General features: G+C 38.4%; 1 protein-coding gene across 2 annotated transcripts; it reads right to left on the bottom strand.

The window, feature by feature from the left end:
* Positions 1 to 7,336: 7,336 nt before the first annotated feature.
* tob2.L (transducer of ERBB2, 2 L homeolog) lies at positions 7,337 to 20,642 on the bottom strand. Of its 2 annotated transcripts, XM_041589220.1 has the most exons (3): positions 20,376 to 20,642; positions 20,030 to 20,098; positions 7,337 to 12,418 (listed from the first exon to the last, which is right to left on the bottom strand). In XM_041589220.1, the coding sequence occupies exon 3, from the start codon at positions 12,411 to 12,413 to the stop codon at positions 11,517 to 11,519; it is 897 nt and encodes a 298-aa protein (XP_041445154.1). In that variant the 5' UTR covers positions 12,414 to 12,418; positions 20,030 to 20,098; positions 20,376 to 20,642; the 3' UTR covers positions 7,337 to 11,516.
* Positions 20,643 to 21,411: the final 769 nt, after the last annotated feature.

Here is a 21,411-nt window from a genome sequence, read left to right as displayed (position 1 = left end):
AAAAAACAGTGAAAACATAATGTCCTTTTAAGACACTTGCCCTTCAGTATTTTTAAAACAACCCATTCTATATAAAATCAATATATCCAAAACTGAATATATTTTTTTTATAATATGCCTTCATTTTATTTTATATAGGAAATTACAACTGGTTTTGAAAAACCCAAGTTTATAGAGTGCGGCAATACCAAATATCTATAGCTTTATGGAGATTTCTGACTTTTACAGATAAATTCTCAGGAGTACACTATCAAATTTTCAAAGCACCACTCCTGAAATAACCGTACTTTATCCCAGGAGACAGGCCCGGACTGGCAATCTATGGGATCTGGCAAATGCCAGAGGGGCTGCTATAAGGTGCCATAGAAAGTCAGTATTTAGTGGGCTGATTGGGCCTCTGTGTACCTGAAATGCCAGGGCCTGTTTTAATTCTCAGTCCGGACCTGCCAGGAGACCACATATTATGGAAAGTTCACATTCTGATTAATCAAAAATGGGATAAATATGTCCTTCTACTCCAAAAAAACAGATAGCAGCTTTAAGAAAGAGTTCTGAGAATTTAAGAAAATGTCTTAAAGGGGTCGGTCATGTCACCTTAAGAAATCATTCCAAATTCTATTTTATGATGTTAGACAAGCAAGGTAAAGATCACTTGCACTAAAAAAAAGTATTTAAAACTTATTGATTCTTGGATTTCACAATAACAGCAAGTAGACAGGCGCCATTTTATGCCTAAGGCATAGAGGAGGGACAGGCAATATATGATTGGCAGCTGAGACTTTAAAAATTTTTACAACAGGTATAGATGTTAAAATAAAAAAAAAAATTGGGTTTCATGTTTAATTTAAAAATTAAAGTATGTGGCATGTTAAAGACCAATCGGAAAAAAAGGGAACTACCCTCGCACACCTTGGCCGTCCTGTCCTTACGAATCCCCGGTGCTCGATGAAAGAGGTGTTGGCAACCTCAAATTCAATGTGAAGGGGTAAAGAATCACCAGCACAATGTGGGTATTTCTAGCAGGGAGAACCCTTGCTCATTTATTGCGGATGCAACGTTTCGGGGCGTAACCCCTTTGTCAAGCATACCGAATATTAGTGAACATAGCATTTAAAAGGTTACCAATCAAACAGTAATTAGTGAACGTGATTACTTGAATAGTGAAAAAAAGGCCACAATTGCGTAATAGATAGTCCAAAAAGGCAAAAAAAAAAGTAAAAAAAAAGTTAAATATGTCCATCAGTTCAAAATGCTAAAAAAAAAGAAGTTTAAGTGTCCAGTGCAGTATCAATAAGATAATTTTTGTTTCAACATGTGTCCTTCCAGGAGTGAACATTGTGAGTAGTTCAAATACATAATAAAAATGGTTTTAAAAATTTCATAAAATGCTAAAGTGACAAAGGGGGTACGCCCCGAAACGTTGCATCAGCAATAAACGAGCACAGGTTCTCCCTGCTAGAAATACCCACGTTGTGCCGGTGATTTTTTACCACATCGCATGTTAAAGACCCCCAAAATAAAAGTAAAGTATAAAAACTCTCATGGCTATCACTTTAATTGCAAAATCAACACATTTGCTGCGTTTTATACACGGGAATAGGCACAAAAGGCACATTCACCCCAGAAATCCATTTACACATTATGATAAAACCAGATCGATGAATTGTTTCTTTCTACTTCAAACCCAAAATTGCAAATGTTTGCTAATATTATCTTTCTTCTGAAAATCATCTCAGAGCTTGTAACTTGCAGTATCTGATCTAACACACTTTTTTTTATAATTAATCCAGTAGGGCTTTTGCCCACAGAACAAATTACATAGGAGGACCACTATACCCCAATATATTCATCTGAGGAGGCTGTTTCTTGAGAACTTGATCTAACTGGCAAACACTAGTTATTGCTTGTGATAAATGTCTGAGGTTTTATAAAAGTTGTAAAACTTCAGCTGGGGTTATTGTAAAACTAAAGGTCCCTTGGTCAAGGCACAGTCACACAATGCTCATTACCCAGAACTCCACTGGCGTTGGGCAGCATATGCATCCACTTCCTTTAGCAATTAAGTAGACTGTTTCCTGTATTGTTAGTTTAGACTTAAAGTTTTCCATAGCAAGTGGCAGCAACATCAATATCAATGAAACAGAGGGCCTGGTGTGACTCCACTGTTGGGCAGAACAGTTGGCTGGCTGAAAGTTAAAGATTTTTTTTTTTTTTACATTTAAAGGACATGTAAAGCCTACATTTTCCTACCATGTATATAAGTTGGGCATATCTTCCCCACACAAGCCACATCATTTGTACTGCATATACCCCCTCCATTTGCCAGCGCATCACATTTTCCTAAAACAAATAGTGGCTTTCACCCGGCGGCCATTTTCCCTCTGACACATCATCAGTGACATGTGCAGGTTTACACAGGAACAGCATACTTTGATAAAAAGCTCTGCTGGGGTTGAGCAGTGTAATGGTTAAGCTGAGCTCAGGAGAGGTGGTTAGGAGAAAAAAATAGGACCAGACAGTTTCTATGGGAACCAGCAATGCTGTCTTATCATTGGCTGTTAGACTGGAGGGTGTGTTTAGTAATCTGAGCTCAGAAAAACTGAGCATGCTTTTTTTTGGATTATCTTTGCTTCTACTGGTTTAGTTAGTGTTCGTTAGTTTTTTGTTAGTTTCTTTTATGTTTTTCGTCATTGAAAGTTATATATTATTTTTTGAATAACATGTGATTGTACTAATCGCAGCTGAATTTTATTTGCTGTCATTTTGATTTTTACTGTTTACAGTGAAAACCAAATAAAATATTTCAAACAAGAGCATGCTCATATGTCAACAGCCAAAGTAAACTCCTGAGGGAGGGAGCAGAGTGATTCAGGGGATGCTGCAGCCTTACTGTTAACATTTTAACAATCAGAGTGGCAGGTATCTAAATATTTCAAAGACGTTCACTAATTACATTTTTGTGTGTGTGGGGTTTACATGTTCTTTCAAAGGGCATCTAACGTCTAAAATAGAATAATGTTAGAAATGCTGTATTTTGTATACTAAATATAAACATGAACTTACTGCACAATAGGCCTAATTAAACAAATGATTTATGCTTTCAAAGTTTGCACAGGGGGCTGTCATCTTGTAACTTTGTTAAACATCTTTGCAATACCAAGACTATGCACATGCTCAGTGTGGTCTGGACTTTAGTTGGGAGGTTAAGCTTAGGGATCGTCATAAATGATCAAAACAGCACAGGTCAAATAATATCTGCCATAGAAGCCGATACAGCAAGACTGATTAATAATCAGAATATACAGACTGCACTGGGTCTGTGGATATAAATCTACACAGTTAAAACAATAAATCCAGCAGCACTCCGATATGTGATTCAATTGTTTATTCGTGCCAATAGCAAATGGCTTTGCTATTGGCACGAATAAACAATTGAATCACATATCGGAGTGCTGCTGGATTGATTGTTTTACTGTGGATGTATTCCTTGGCAGAGAGGAACACAGCTGTGCACCCGACGCTTCAAAAGGAGATTCAGTGCAAATGTGGCACCTTTACTGATTTGACTATAAATCTACACAGTTGTTACGGGGAAACAAACAAAGCTGCTCAAGTTCTGGGAAGTAAGGTGGGGGGTTCCCCCCTGTCATTTGAAAGTATGATCGTTTCCCTGCAGAGCAGTTAGGGACCGTCTGAGGTTTCCTAACTGCAATTAAAACAGGTAGGTTTCTTATAAAAACAGTACACATTTTTAAATTAAAGTATATTGGAGATAGATTTATTTTTCATTAAAGAAGGAAGGTAAAAATGGGATTTTATTATTTTGCCTTTACATCCCCTTTAATGAACTAAATTGCACCTTGCTGCAATAAGCCTTTCCTTATCCATTCCTATGTCTGTTAGGCACAGCTGCCACTCACTACGCTCCTTGTCTTTTATTTGCTTGTCTAGACAGTGGTTCTGGTCCCTAGGGATAAGACTCCATTAATCAGCACCAAACCAAAAATAACAGCTCCACACAGTCTAATAAAATGTAGACATCCAGCAATTGCAGTGCTACCCAGAGCACTTGTATAAAAGATTCCTGAACAGGCATTCATTAAATTTGACCCTGAACTTCCTTCCCAATTTTGGTAGGCCCAGCACCAACGGGCAACACATATTGCCCAAGCTAAGCTTGGGTTGACTCAAAACTTCACCATCTCTTACACAACATAAAGAAACATCGACAAACTACAAGAATCCAAAGTAAACAACAAACACACATTTTTCATGAATTAGCCAAACGTAATCAAAATTCAACAGAAACTGGAGTCGTGACTTTGTCTGCATGGCCGAAACCTCAAGCCTTTACATAGTGGAGCAGAGCAAAGTTGATGAATACAGAGCATTTTTATTCACCAAATTTATTGAAATCTCTAACTGGCATGATTACAGCTTGGGCACAATGACACATTATGCCCTGGAAGTTTGCTGGAGATCTTCATTTTTAACTCTAGCACGTGCTAACCTTTTACTGCTTTTTCAGCACTACAACTTTAAGTATGACGTCAAATTTGGGGGGGGGGGTGAGAGTTCATAGTACATCTGTGTATCCCTGTTGTACTGCTGCTTCATAGTACGCTTTAATCTCTGCTGTGACTCAGTATTAGCATGTGGTATTATTGATCTAGGCAGTCCTCTCATGGAGAAGAGCAAAAACTAAATATGTATTTATGTATAACTTTATTTAAGTCATACTAGGATACGCGGCACTGTACAATTTTACAATATAAAAAAGTACACATAGAGAAGACAAAATTATAATAATAAACAATATAAAGAAATCCGTGCCTTGTAGACCTTACAATCTAAGAAGTTCAACCCCTCCAAATGAAACCCAGCATTCATATACATACACACCCCTCCATACCTTCACATAAATTATATATACAGTACCCATATCTATATTAACTATAGAGTTTAGTATCACATAGCCTTTGATATTATATTGATCAATATCAAGTGAAGTCCACTAGAGTGAAATTCTGCCACTCTCCATTCATTTCTATGGGATTTTGAAAGGCGTATATATCAAACGATGAACTTTCACCCATTGATAAAAATCCCATAGAAATGAATGGAGAGTGGCGGAATTTCACTCTAGTGGACTGTAGTGATCTCTAACTTCACTCTTTGATAAATATACCTCTATGTCTGTACAAGAAATCATCCAAGCCACTCTTAAGGGCAGAGACACATGCTGCGATTCGGGGAGATTAGTCGCCCGGCGACAAATCTCCTCTTCCTCGTTAGGCAACTTCGGAAAACAAAGAGCTCAGAGTGCCATCCAGCCGGCGATTTACATTCTAGCCGACGGGAAGGCAGGGGAGGCAGTTCGGGGAGATTAGTCGCCCCCCCCCCAAAGAAATTTGTCGCCGGGCGGCTAATTTCCCCGAATCGCAGTGTGTCTCTGCCCTAAAGGCATTAACAGAATCAGCCATCACATCACCCGGCAGTGCATTCCACAACCTCACTGTGAAGAACCACCTTCACTGTTTAAAGTTTAAAGTTCTTTTCTTCTAGTCTGAAGGGGTGGCCTCTGGTACGGTGATAATCTCTTTGGGGATAAAAAGGTCCCCTGCTGTTTGTCTATAATGTCCTCTAATCACGTCCCCTTTGCAAGTGCCTTTTTTCCAGAGAAAACAACCCCAACCTTGACAGTCTACCCACATAATTTAAGTCTTCCGTCCCTCTAACCAATTTAGTTGCATGTCTCTGCACTCTCTCCAGCTCATTTATATCCCTTTTAAGAACTGGAGTCCAAAACTGCACTGCATATACTCCAGATGAGGCCTTACCAGGGACCTATAAAGAGGCATAATTATGTTTTCATCCCTTGAGTTAATGCCCTTTTTTATGCAAGACAGAACTTTATTTGCTTTATTTTCCATCTTCATTAGATATCCAACGTCTTTGTTCACAAGGACTACTTACACCATTACTGTTTGGTAAAAAGAATAAAACATAAAAATCATACAGCCACAAAGTATTTTAAAAGAGCTGAAGCAAGTTTAAAATGAAAGAAATTTAGTTTTTTTGGTCAAAAATGTTATTTTCAGGTTAAAATAAACGAACATTTTTCAAGATTTATTGTACTCCCACCATGGAAAGCTCTAATCCGAGAATATACCATCTAAAACCTGTCAAAGTCATGTAGGAGTCAATGATAAAGGTCCCTTGAACCATTTGTAGATGTAAACAACCTGCATGATGTTCGAGTTTTTTGTTTTTTTTTGTGGGGTTTTGCCCGAAAATTCAAACGATTAGAGCGATTCTGTTTTTTTCCAGCGGAAAACTCTATTTTTAGTTTTCGGTTTTCAGGACTAAAACGAAGAATAGGGTTTTTCCCATTCAAGTTTTTTCTTAAATACGATACCATTCGAGGTATAAAAACTTTAAAGGGATACTGTCATGGGAAAACATGTTTTTTTCAAAACACATCAGTTAATAGTGCTGCTCCAGCAGAAATCTGCACTGAAATCCATCTCTCAAAAGAGTTTCCCAGCTGCCCCAGTCATGTGACTTGTGCCAGCACTTTAGGCTGCAACTACTTTCTGGCAGGCTGTTATTTCTCCTACTTAATGTAACTACATCAGTCTCAGTGGGACTTGGCTTTTACTATAAAGTGCTGTTCTTAGATCTACAAGGGATTAGGGAGCGGCTATCTGGTTACCTTCCCATTGTTCTTTTGTTAGGCTGCTGGGGTTGGAAAGGGAGGGGGGTGATTTCACTCCAACTTGCAGTATAGCCGTAAAGAGTGACTTAAGTTTATAAGAGCAGAAGTCACATGACTGGGGCAGCTAGGAAACTGACAATATGTCTAGCCCCATGTCAAGACTTCAAAATTTAATATAACAAAATCTGATTGCTCTTTTGAAAAATGGACTTCAGTGCAGAATTCTGCTGGAGCAGCACTATTAACTGATGCGTTTTGAAAAAAAACACGTTTTCCCATGACAGTATCCCTTTAATACTCAAACTTTGATAAATAACCCCCTATATTGCCAAAAGTACCTCCCTGTCCAACATCTCATTCCAAACCAAGGGTATTAATATGATGTTGGTCCTCTCTTTGCTGTAAGAACACCTCTACTCTTTTGGGAATGCTTTCCACTAGAGGCTTTAACATTGTTGGTGGGATATGTTTCCATTCAGCCACAAGGGCAATAGTGGCACCGACTTTCTTTTCTATATAAAAAAAGATTTAAATGTCCCACAGTCAGTACAATAAAAACCCCCCCCCCCCCCCCCCCCCCCCAAGTAAAATTCATAGTACAAAGAAAAGGAGACAAAGTAAGTTCAATATCATGCTTTTAATACAAACTTAAAAAACTTTGGAACAATATAAACTGTACATCTGAAACTTAACACTCCATTAGGCCATCGAATATTGCACAATGTTCCAAAAAAATTATACAAGGAAAAAGAATCAAGTCATCTTATGATTTTTTTTCGGAAAATAAACTAAAAATTATCCCTCCCATACCAATCGTCCTGCGTTAAGCCAAAAGGTAAAACAAAAACCTGTTATAGTGTAACATTTACAATTCAATATTTTATTTAATATAAAGATTATATCTTCAGTTCTGTACAAGATTAGACACTGTATCCATATGGAGAAAGATAGGCAGTTTTCTGGAGTTTATATTTCTGCTTTTTTTTTTTCAGTTTTACAATTTTTTTTTTTATGAAAAAATATTTTAAGTTCTCTTCTTAATAACGTTTCTATTTTTCTTACAAAAAAAAACCCTGAACTGAAGTTTAGCTTAAATGCATGTTAGAAATATATATTTAGAATATATTCCTCTCACATTTTACAAATGTAGCAAATTTTATATATTTTACTTTCGCTCTTTATTCTTTTATTACAAATGCAAATAAAAACAAAAACAGACACTAGTGTTTCTTTTTTTTTTTTTCTATTACATCTATGGGTTGCAAGAGAAAAAAAAATGCAGTGTAGCAACTTGAAGTAGTTTCACACTTGTGAAGTACTGATCACCCCAAAACACAGATACCGAAGACTTGTGGTTTAACCCTTCGAGAATCAGATGAGAGTCTCTGTCAAGGATTATCATCATCCGCATGGTATTGTTTTACTTGTTCAGTTACATGAACTAGCTTTTTTAATATCTTCCCCTAAAACGCAACCCTTCCAAAGATCCTGTGCAGACTAATAGCTTGCTTGATGTTTATGGATCATAACCAGTGTAGTTCTTTGCTTCAGGGCCCAAGTTACAATGACAATATCAAAGAGGGAGTTTACCACTCTTTATATAAAGATTGGGAAGGGATGGTTTCTATTTAACAGCGAAGGAAGAACCAACAGAATTTAAGAGACTTACTATTAAGGGCAGTGACACACGCTAAGATTCTGGGAGATTTAGTCACCCAGCAACAAATCTCCTCTTCTCCGGGCAACTAATCTCGCCTTCCTGCCTGCTAGAATGTAAATCGTCGGCAGGATGGCACTTGGAGCGCTTCGTTTTCTGAAGATGCCCGAAGTTTCCTCATGAGGCAACTTCAGAAAATGAAGAGTTCCGAGTACCATCCCGCCATCGATTTATATTTTAGCCGGTGAGAAGGCAGTTCGGGGAGATTAGTTGCCCGAAGAAGAGGAGATTTGGCGATGGGCGACTGATCTTCCCGAATCTTAGCGTTTTGTCACTGCCCTAATAGTTTATAATAGTAATTTTAATTCCTATTAGTTAATTCCTGAAGACCTTATGGATTTATAAATTGCTGCAAAGGGGAAAAAACGTTCTACTTCCTAAGGCAAATTAAAAGAAAAAACTAAAAGGTTGACACCATGTTTTAAATTCATGGGATTAAGTGAAATTCCAAATTAAACCTGTAGTTGAGCAAACCCTATGATTTTTTTATAGATTTGTTTTACACAAATGCTTTAGAGTTAAATATGGGCTATGATATATTGATACAGATATAATTTCTATTTATTTCATAAAATCATACGGCTATTTCAGAAACTGGAAGAGGACCATATTGTCTTTCAGAATTCACATGCTTACAACCGATATTAGGGGTTTATTACAGTAACATTGGCCTTTCAAAGCTAAAAAGGGCAATTTATCCATGTATACGAGATCAGAATCTGCTTACTGGCTGCAAAGTTCTAAGAATCTTGACTCTCGTTAAAATGTTAGCCATTGTGCACAATTAATCTACACACGATATTATTTCAATATTTAGAAGTATAGGCTACAAGTTTCTTGGTGTGAAAAGGACAATGGTTAATCCCAATAAATTGATTAAAAGGTTTCTACTCCATATTCCACTTAATACGATTTTCATTGTTTACCCTCTAGCATAACCTGAGGTTTGTTCTGCAACAACACAGATCTAGTTACAAATATCTGCAGCAGCTATAGGGAGATTGGCAGAACCAAAAGTATTTATTATTTTTCTACTGGATTAGGGCATCAATTTTGATCAGCTTGAAAGATATTGAAGGTACCTGAAAATTGCAACCAATGCAATGCTCAACTTCAGTATTGACTGAGGGCTTAATGCTTCCATGAAAAAGAGTAATTCACAAAAGAAATAAACCTCAGTAATGCCGACATAGTACACGAGTTCTGCAGCCAAAGTATACAGCAAGGTCACAGTTTCTGAAATACAGTGTTCATTCGATACATTTTAGTATTCTTGTTTGAGTGTTGGGGAGAAAAAATAATATTTTGAAATCCAATATGGACATCTGCCTGTACCTTCAAAAGAATCCACTTACAGACCCTAAAAGCTGGAGTATACAAATTATTCACTTCCAAGAAGAGGCTACATTGAGAACATTTTCTTTTTAAACATTTTTTTTTGTATTTTTTTTTTTTTTTTTAAGATATATAATTAGATTATTGATCCTTGCAAGGCTTATTCAAAAATCATTTCTTAGAAAAAAAATAAATTAAAAATGGATTTACAAACTTTAAAAAATATAGTTATTATATAAAACAATATATTATCTTTTCTGATGCCATCGCTTTGGCCCTGGTGGACCTTTTTAACATGAATCTAATGTTTCACATAAATATGCCTTCGCTGTGGCAGGAATAGAGATGGGGAAAGCAGTCTCGCGATGTTCACATCATCATCATTCCAGTAATGTCGTCAACTGAGAAAAGATGGCCATTTTAATACTGCCATGCAGAACAATGGATATTTCCACTTTTAAACCCAACTTGAAAAGTGCTGGTAATTGGGATTCCAAAATTCTTCCAAAGTCTTACTGAAAACAGTCACGCTTTTAGACAAAGAGTGTTTCTGTATTTAAAAAAATAATATATATACAGCAACCAGCTGAATACCTGTAAGACTAACTTGTCCTTTGCATGCAGACCCTCATACAGTCTAACCTGCATGCTAAAAATCTGTGCCACTCTAAAATGCACATTAGGGGTTCAGACATTTTAATCAGTATATACACACACAACACTTGTACGTTACCTTTTCTATAAAAAAATAAACTTTCTATGTGAAATGTAGATTGTTTTGTACTATCGGAGATCAAAAGTTTCTTTGCTTTGTTAAATATCTGGCTTCCAAGTGACCACACAAGAGTCACTGAATTTTGTCTGTTTTGATTTGGATTATTTTGGGCTAAATGAAATAATTCCAAAATATTGTAAACATATAAACTAAACAAACTGTATCCCCGTTTGCATATTTGAGTAATGCTCTCAGAATGAAAGCTTCTCCTCTGGTGCTGTATATAGATTTTTTTGTTTAAGTTGTATGTTGTCAAAAACAGTAATAAAGAAAGGCTGTGTAAGTGAAAAGTAAGTGAGTGAAAATAAATTCCAGCACCAACTATTAAATGGGTAGGAAAATAAAAGGTGATGTGCACAAAGAACATGGTTAAGTGGGGGTTGGGTGTGTTATGTTGGACTGTAGACTTCACATATGGTACACGTGATTGAAAAGACCAGTGGAAGAAAATAATGGGTTACTGTGACAAAGTCAGGCAGCATAACAGGGTGTTTCATTAAAAAAAAAATCCTGGAGAGAGGTTCAGGTTCACCAGTAAAGAAACTACTGCTGAGGGGAAATGTTCTTCAAGTATGACTCAACTGGATCCTGCAAGGCTGTGAAGTTGTTCCGAGCTGTGTAATATTGTACCAGTTGCTATACTCATCTACTAATGTAGCAAAGTTACAGGCACCATCCTGCAGATATGACTGCTCAGAACTGGAATGAGTTCCTTTAAAAAGTTTTGTTTTCGGGCACTGGATGGGGGGGGGGGGAGGTCGTACACAACTGGGAACGATATTTGACTTGATAGTCATGTTAATACCTTTATCTTCTTCTGCGTCTTTTTGTAATAAGGTGTAGACTTCACAAGTGTTCAGTAGCAAAGCAACCCAAGGGTTTGTCTCCCAGTAGATATTTGTATTTTTCAATTTTTTTCTTGTATTTTTTAAATTGTTTAAAAAAAAAAAAAATGTAATTCTTCAATGACCTTAATTAGCCAGGACAACAGGTTGGAAAGGTTGGCTTGAGTAAGGAAGGTTGAAGTTTAATCCTTCAACAAAAGGAGATTTCTCAGCAAAAAGGCTGCTCCCACTGGTAAAGGGAGTAGCAAATTGACCTGGGCTTGGAAGGTTCTGGTTGTCGCCATCATAAAAGAGCCCAGGAGCACCACCAAAAACAAACTCCTTGGCATTGGGAGACAGCTGAGATGGAGCCCCCTGGGCTGGGCTAAAGTTTAGCGAATGCATCGACAGAGAGAGACCTTTATGCTTCACCAGGTTATTAGTTGGGGAACGTGCCATGCGCTGACCTCCTTTCTTCATCTTAGTTGAGCCAAATTTGGTGGCTGCAAAGGTTGCTGTTGTGAAGGTCATTGGCTGGGTGGCCCGGGGAATGAATGTTGGGCTTGGGGACTGACCAAATGATGGAGAAGGAGAATTAGACAAAGAGGTCTCCTGGTTAGTGATCGGGATGAATGCTTGTGCCTCGGGGTTGAAACTACTCTTTATTTCTTTGTCCAGCTCAGTGCTATTCTCCACATCTTCAAGGTACAACACTTTCACTGATCCCTTTTCACCAATCTGGTAAGACACTTCAAATGGGTCAATCCAAACGCTCAATTCTTCTGGAACATTTGCGCGTACGTCCTCTATATCTAATCCACTCCTTCGAGCTGCTTGCTCCACAACTGGATCAACGGTCTCTCCAATGTGAACACAGCGATACCCAGAACCTTTCAGTGGTTTCTCTGGGTACCAGTGCCCTTCATATTTGCCCTTTAAAAGCCTTTCTAATTCCTCTCCAAACAGATCAGCTCTTCTTCTCGGAAGTTTATTATACAAGTAGGAAATAATGAAATTCAGGGCAACTTTAATCTCCAGATGCATATTCTCTAGAAAATAAAGCAAACATACAATTATCACAAACAACAGCCATGGTATAAGAATACCAGTGTAAGGAATAATAATATAACACAAACCAAAAGTTAGAAGGTTCTACTTACAAAATTAGAAATATAAGAATATACATTTAGGAGCAGGGTTGGACTGGCCTCTCTCTTACTACATGTAATGTTTTGTGGTAGAGGCTCCTGGATTCTAGTTTCTCTTCTGGGACATTAGGGGGGTTATTTATTAAGCTCCGAATATTTATTTATCATCATCATCATCATTTATTTATATAGCGCTGTCAAGATATGCAGTGCTTTATTTATTAATGTCCAATGGTATGAAAACTCTGCATCTTAAAGCTCTGAGTTGCTCGGATTTTTATCTTAGAAATACGGAGATAAATTCGGAGCTTGATAAATAACCCCCTAAAAGTTATTCAGGTGACTGAACAAGCCATACTTGGCTACAGTGAAAAAGTACAATATCTGGGAGAAAAAGTCTAGAACACAAAATACAGTGAATTCATTGTTTTTACTGTGCGGTCTAGTTGCTTTTTGAAACAGCTGCAGTGAAACTATTTGGAAGCAAAGTAGATTTCTTTAGGAATTTTGGAGTGAAGTGTGAAATTCCAGAAGACTCCTTATTGACATCTAGATATATCCAGCATGGAGGAACCCATTTTAGGTGTTCAGTATATATAACTGGGAGCATAAAATAGCAAATAGCAGGGAAGCCATTGTGGAACAAATGCAAAAAAATAGGGGCCGACACCTCACTACTACAATTGGAATTTCTAGAAAAGCTTCTTCATTAAAGGGGTTGTTCACCTTTGAGACAACTTAAGAACATTTTTCATGCTTGTGTTGCTCCCCAACTCCTTTTACTTCTGAATGTTGCTTACGGGTTCTAAAGGTTGGGGATCCCTGATGTAGAGTGCTATACTGAGATAATTAGCAATTTGTTTTCATTTTTTATTATTGAAGGTTTTTGAGTTATTTAGCTTTTTATTCAGCAGCTCTTCAATTTGCAATTTAATCAGTCTGGTAACTAGGGCCCAAATTACCCTAGCAACCATGCATTGATTTGAATAAGAGACTGGAATATGAATAGGAGAGAGTCCGAATAGAAGGATCAGTAATAAAAAGTAGCAATAACAATACATTTGTAGCCTTACAGAGCATTTGTTTTTTTAGAAGGGGGCAGCGATGCCCATTTGAAAGCTGCAAACAATCAGAAGAAAAAGACAAATAACTATAAAAAATAAATAATGAAAACCAATTGAAAAGTTGCTCAGAATTGGTCATTGTATAACATCATAAAAGTTACTTTAAAAGTGAAGCACCCCTTTAATACAGTGGGCAGTAAATAAAAAGCTACTCAAGTTTCATGATAAGCAAATGAAATCAAGTACATTTCTACGGCTACTGAAACCTGCAAGCATCTTGCTTAATTTTATGCATACAATTATAAAATGTAAGGTTTGCAAGAGTTTAAGTGGGACTACTGCTTTGAGCCACCCTAGGAGGATACACACTATTTTCATAGATTACAAGAGTTTTTAATCGCACTGCATTCTTTTCTGTTGATGCAATCCTCTTATAGCAGAGACTCTACTGGTGTAGACCCACATTCACAACCCACTGGCCACCACAGAAATAACATTATCAAAACGCAGAACCCCACCCACAGCTCTCTATGCGCTTTATAGAGAATGCGGTGGCTGAGCAAACTCTGGTTATCACACCAAATATGACCACAGAAAGAAAAAAAAAAAAAAATCAATGACATCCTCAAAGCTTTAACATTTGGCTCTCAATACAATGATTCTTGGATAGACCCACAATTTAATGCCAGTTACTTAGAAGCATTGGTTTTTAGGGTAAGGGCACACGGGCAGATTCGGGGAGATTAGTCGCCCGGCAACAAATCTCCTCTTCTTTGGGGCGCCAAAGTCATCCGAAGTTTCCTCGTGAGGCAACTGGCAATTTTTCATTATAGCTGGCGGGAAGGTAGGGGAAGGCAGATCGGGGAGATTGTCGTCCCAAAGAAGAGGCGATCTGTCGCTGGGGCGACTAATCTCCGGAGCTGCTTGCTATCTAAAATAGGCCAATCTCATCCTTCTTTCTTTAGAATGCAGTACTTAATAGGGTGGCTATTCACAATACAATGAAAAATAGTATTAAATGTGCAGCATTTAACAACTCTACTATGAAGGTTCTTTATAAACCCCCCACTATTACTGCTTCCCTCTTTGGTGTGGCTTTAGGGTAGGGACACACTGGGCGATTTGGGGAGATTTAGTCGCCTGGCGACTAATCGCAGCGACTTTTCTCCCCGAATGCTTCCCCTCTCTCTGCGCCTGGCTAAAATGAAAAATCGCCTGCGCTAATCACACGCAGCGATTCGTTTTCCGAAGTCGCCCGAAGTTGCCTCACGAGGAAACTTCGGGCGACTTCGGAAAACGAATTGCCGCGTGTGATTAGCGCAGGCGATTTTTCATTTTAGCCAGGCGCAGAGAGAGGGGAAGCATTCGGGGAAGATTGGTCGTGGAAAGTCGCGGCGATTAGTCGCCAGGCGACTAAATCTCCCCAAATCGCCCAGTGTGTCCCAGCCCTTAAATTGTCACCTGTCAGAATAAGGATACATGGACGGAGTCACAAAAAGGCTTTTAAAAAATGCCACATGATCCCTTAAGTGTAAATTTAAGAAAATAGTCAAGTTGCAGATCATTCTGGACTCATTGGGGAATGCTAGGTGGTGCCCAATGTGATTCAGTGTTTGCATTACTATAAAACACCATTCTCTAGAAACTAACTGCATAGGATAAGTAAGCATTACTTGAGGGTGCGGTACAGAAAGGTGCAGGCTAACAATCTCACCCTATTAATCAAAGGTAGAGATAGGCTCAGAGAGTGTGAGCACAGATGGCATACACAAATTGTGTTTCTCTTTACATTTACACTGATATCACTATCAATGCAGATAGGCTCAAGCAAGCCATGAGTAGAACAGAGGCTATGAGCAAAGCTACACCTGCATGAAGTGATGACCGCTACAGGTCAGTGCATACTGGACTAAAATAATCTAGGATAATCACACATTGACTATTATTGTATTTGTCCACTCAATAAATGAGGATACCGGCTTCAAAGGTTTAAGGTTTCTTATTGAGGGGACTGGCATTTAGCTTGCTGTTATCTGTACATTCCATAACCACGACGGCCGTCATTCACTTCTCACATACCAGCCGTGGCCATATTTAAATTAATGCTGTCCAAATTTTTCCATATACAGGTATGGGATCCGGAAAACTGTTATCCAGATAGCTCTGAAAAGTACATCTCCCATAGACTCCATTTTATCCAAATAATTTACATTTTTAAAATGTATTTCTCTGAAATAATAAAACAGAACCTTGTACTTGAACCAAATTAAAATATAATTAATCCTTATTGGAAGAAAAACCTATGGGGTTTATTTAATGCTGAAATTATTTTCTAGTAGACTTAATAATGTATGGAAATCCAAATTACAGAAAGATCAAAAAGTATTTCCTTTTTCTCTGTAATAATAATAATAATAATAATAATAATAATAATAATAATAATAATACAGAACCTTGTATTTGATCCAAACTAAGATATAATTAATCCCTATTAGAGGCAAAATCATCGTAATTAGTTCATTTAATGGATCAGTAACAAATTTTTAAAAAAAAGAAATTATTTTAGTATAGATGAAAAAAAAACACAAAGACAAATTAAACTTAAATCACTAAGTCTGTATTAAGAAATAACTTAACTCTTCAGAAAAGACAACATGGAGATGATCCATCATGCGACGCTCGATTTCTCCTCCCTGGCTATCTCCTATAAGGAAAGCAGGGAGGAGAAATCGAGTGTCGCACAATGGATCACCTTTTCTGAAGAGGAGCACAAGCGGAGTTTCGGTAAGTTATTTCTTAATCAAGACTTAGCGATTTAAACGTTTAATTTGTCATTGTGATTTTTTTTCCATTCTATACAAATTAAAAAAAATTTAAAAAAAAAAAATTGATGTTACTGGTCCTTTAATGTTTAAATGATTTTTTAGTACACAGGTATGAAGACCCAAATTGTGGAAAGATCTGTTATCCAGAAAACCCCAGGTCCCGAGCATTCTGAATAAAAGGTCCCATACCTGTAGTAGGTATTAGATACATACTGCATATGTGCGATATGGGTTACAGTAAACTGAAAAAAGTATAAGCTGAGGCTCATGCAGATCGTTTATAGGAAGAACTGGACGGTGGGTTTAGAGCTGGACATACCAGATTTTAAATTCAGTCCATATAGCTCTCAAACGTGAGAAAACTCCCAACGAAGATTATAGGAGATTAAAGTTGTGCAAGATCCATACAGGGTGTGGTGCCCTTTCGACTATTCATGGAATGCACTATATAAATATACGTTCACTAAATGAATAAGCAGCAAGTTACACTCAAGGAGTCTAAGTATTGTGGGAGTTGTAGTTGTGCAAGGGGCTAGAGAACACCTCTGAATTAATACAGGATTGTTGCGATTATGTGAAACTTTATGGCACGCTGGGTCCATAATGTTGATTCTTGGAGTCAAGCAATTACCCCGTCAATTAAATGGGCAGCCCATAAAGCAATGTTGTCTGCATTTTATAAACATCATTTCACATAAAGAATGGAGATTGATTTCCCTCTGACAGCAGCAAAACAGCTCGTACATGTATGTCAGCCATCGGAAGCTGGGTCCTTGCTGTCCCTAATCTCATTATGTTTCTTGTCCTTCACTGCCCTTACACACAGTCATTCACAATATGCTGAGCCTCTATTAATATACACTGTATCAATGGCAAATCATGGAAATCCCTTATTGGTGAATTATTCTCTGAACACAACACCACAATCATACCCTGAATTTTATATTCCAGAATGACACCAAGCGCAACACTTTGTGGTGATTCTGCATATTCCTCAGAGAACAAGAGCTGGATCCATTTTATAGTGCAGTTAAGAGGCTTGTGTCCTTTGAACATTTACACAGTCCGTGCCATATGCTGGCGACAGAACAAAATAATAATCAGAAGGGAGTTATGCAAGGCGTGTTCGGTGATGGGACAGAGGACAAATCTACCTAAACTGCTTGGCTGCTTTCCACGATTAAAGGGCTACGGCAGCGGACATTATATGCCTGTTTACATATTAAACAAGGTTATAGGGAGGAGGCCAACAACCTTGTCATCTGCATTCTCCATTTCATGGACCACATTTATTTTCCCCTTCATCAGACCATGTAGTTCAGAAGAGACACAAAAATGTACAGTGGTTAACGTAACATACACGGGCCCTACAGCACTCATGAATTATATATGGGAAAAATAACAACGCCACAAACTTGTTTTTTTGCATGCTAAAATATACACGGCAGCCAAATGGCATCAATCATTATGTTGTCTATACACACTTGCGGTATGTACAGGAGTGCACACAATCCAGCTTGTGGAATACAAATATTTTCATTAATTAGGGATCTACTAATGCAATTTGTCCAGTTCATGGGCCAGATTAGAAAGATTGTCCTGAGCACCCTGCACCTTGGTGGGGAAGGTGTGAGGTATATAAAAGTACATTACTGTTACGTTAACTATTTCATACTCAGTATAAAGTATTTATTTTCAGTATACATTGAAACCTCAATTTTACAACCCCTGATTATAAGTTTTCCCTCATTTTACATTGTTGTTTTGTGGTCCCACCTATATATTATGCATAATACATTTCCCTGATTTTACACCATTTTTTTTCTGGTTCCCTGAAAAACGTAAGATGGGGGTTCTACTGTATAGACATCAGCAATGTACAATCTACAGGCCTTGCAGATGCTGTTGAATTGCAGCTCTGTGACAACCCATCGACAGTTGAAGGCTGATTGGGGAAATCTTGGTTCAACAACAGCTGTCCGGCTGTATATCTCGGATGTAGGCATCTCCTCACGGATATGGCAGCCCCAGTCTCCTCATCTCTTCCTTACCTCTGGCCCAGTTGAATTATTTACTACTGGGGTCTGTGCATTCAGAGCAGAACTGGGGATTCCAGTTTAATACAATGTTAGACTAATCCACACATTTCCAGACCCTGTTGAACTACAACTCTTGGAAACTTCCGACAGGTATTCGGTCAACAAAATCCAAAGGGACAGCAGCTGCCCAAGCAAACAACAGCGGGCTGCAAGATGGATATCCATAGGCTAAACAGAGGTGCAGGATAGTGACAGACTATGCTGATCCATGTTTTATTATTAACATGTATTTTTAGAGCACCAACATATTGCGCAGCAAGACCTAGAAAGACCAAACTGCAATTGCTGTAAAATGGGATTTTCAGATGAATTTGGCTAAGGGGAGTTGTAATACAGTAGCTTAATCCACGCCCTCTCTCTAGACTGGATAGTTTAAGTTTAAACCAGAGTGACAAGCGTGAGGTGATCTTGAATTAAGCAACTAAAACACCCGACTGTGTTGCAACAAGGGTGCCTTGACAGAAAGTTAGAAAGCTCTCAGTTCTGTAAGAGGGAAAACAAACAGCAGGAGAGAGATTAGGAAATGTCGGGATGAGGATTTACCAAGAGTAACTGCGTAGGCCTCTACAAGCAACAGAATGAGAGCCAGCTAGGGGGAGGGATACACCAGCTGTTTCACTGTCAGCAGCCATATTACATTTTAGCCCTGGGATTAAGATTGTTGTTTATAGCCGACTCCATAGTAGGTGCAAACCATAGCGAATAAAATTCTGTATAACTTCCAACAACTGCATAGAGTTGTATTAGAGCACATATCTCTGTTTGACCGACATGTCAGATTAATGTCACAATGACATTAAACTGCATGTGCCGATTGGATGCCAAATGCATAAACAAATGATTAATAATACATAAACCTCCTCTCCTTAACTCTGATTATACTGCAAGAAATTTGTAAAAAAATACAAGGGAGCCAGGGTATCCATAAACGGTCACCTATTGACCAAGCTACAAAACCCACCAAAAATATAAACACCAGGGATTAAAAAAAACATAAAAAAGAGATTTCTCTGGTCAAGAGGCAAATTCAGCAGGATTATAACGTACACACTGCCGACTATAAAGACTTTTAGAACAATTATGGGCATGAACATATGGAAGCACATAAACAACACACATATATATATATATATATATATATAAAATATGGGACAAATAGCCTGGCAGCTTCCATTTCTCAGCTGCTGAAATAAAAGCAGGGCCTGGTGCCCCTTTGTTTTTGCCTCCCTGAAATGAAATGTCAATGTTCTCCCATAATTCACGGAACTAGATGATCAGGACCTGCCAACATCTTAAATCCCCTGATTCCCAAAGTTCTGCCAACATCTTAAATCCCCGGATTGCCATGCAGCTCTGTAGCATATGCTGTCCCCAAGGCTTCTCAGTGATCAGGTGACCTTCCCCCACATAAGATCTACTGGCAGTTTACCAGGCAAAAGAAAAGGAAGTAAATTAGTGACATTTTGCTAATGGGCAATGATAAAGCTTCTGTTTGCTAATGGGGACTGGCTTGAATACAGTTACCTGCTGCAGAATAAAGCCGAGCAAATGGTGCCTTTTAGCTGGGGGTCTTTTTCTCCTCAATGGCCAGTCCTGTATGTAAATATAAAAAAAAAAAAGAGAAGACCAGGTGTGCCCGCCCGCACGGCTCTCTGACACAACCACAAAAACAAGACCATTTAAAGGGAACGCACACACGGGCCGCCCCAATTCGCCGAACTGTATCGAATAGATTTACCTGTATCCGGGGGCCCCTCGAGAAAAACAAGGACAACTTTCAGTCTTCCCCCACCCCAAACTCCAGGTCTCTGAAAGACCCCCACAAAATCGCAAACAGCAATAGAACAGGCATCCAGCCTAGAATCCTTACTTGGTCGGTAGTTGGGTTTCAGAATCCTGGTGATGGCTGTGCTTTGGGGCAGCAGGAGGAGGTGCAGAATACGTTTAGGATATCGCTTGTTTAGTTTTCTTCTGGCGTCCCCCTTCTTTTCAGGGTGATTTACTTGGGGGTCACAGAGCCCGTAGGGATCCAGCAGCCTCCCTCCTCCTGGCCCAAAGTGAGGGAAGTCAGGGGAAAAGTTTCACCCTTAGCAACCCTGCGGAAGGATCCCGCACTTACACACCCAGGCTGCTGATGCTCAGAGAGACGCTGAGTGCCGGGACTTATTCACGGCTGCATTAACCCGTCTGCTGCCGTGCCGTTTGGAAATATTGTGCTAGGCTATGAGAAATATGATGTTTATACAAACCACCATCGTTTGTGAGGTAGTGCCTTAGTCAGAAGAAATTTCTATCAAGATTTTTAAATAAGTATGCAGGGCAGGTACATATATCTCTGGCCTATGTTGCTGCCAAGTAAAGGCTTCCATATTATTTTACAGTGGATACATAAAGTTTATTCCTAGTAAATCCCGGAATAAAAATATATATTTCATTACCCCGGTGGATTATATGTGAATCAGAATGTTGGGTCTGTTCTATATATAGGAATCTGTAAATGAAAAGAAAATGGGGACATATGTATATGTGAGTGACTCAACGACAGTTAAATACTATATCGACCTATACTATACAGCAGGCCCAAACTGGCAATGTATGGATTCCTGCAAGTGCCAGAAGTAGGGTTGCCACCTTTTCTGGAAAAAAATGCCGGCCCAATGTTATTAAATGGGAAAAAAAGATAAATATATTGATATTTATCTTTTTTCCCTACTATTAACATTGGGATCAACCTAGCCAGAAGGGCTGCTGTAATATACCATGTCACTATTATAGGGGTTGTTCAACTTTGAGTTAACTTTTAGTATGATGTAGAGAGGGATATTCTGAGACAATCTGCAATTTTTCATTCTTTATTATTCTGTGTTTTTTTTGAGTCATTTAGCGTTTTATTCAGCAGCTCTCCA

Source organism: Xenopus laevis, chromosome 4L, assembly GCF_017654675.1.
Source record: "Xenopus laevis strain J_2021 chromosome 4L, Xenopus_laevis_v10.1, whole genome shotgun sequence".
Classification (NCBI taxonomy): domain Eukaryota; kingdom Metazoa; phylum Chordata; class Amphibia; order Anura; family Pipidae; genus Xenopus; species Xenopus laevis.
This window is presented reverse-complemented; position numbering and strand designations above follow the sequence as displayed.

What these genes read in the sequence shown, in the direction of transcription:
- tob2.L (XM_041589220.1), bottom strand. Translation starts at nt 12,413, where the DNA reads ATGCATCTGGAGATTAAAGTTGCCCTGAATTTCATTATTTCCTACTTG.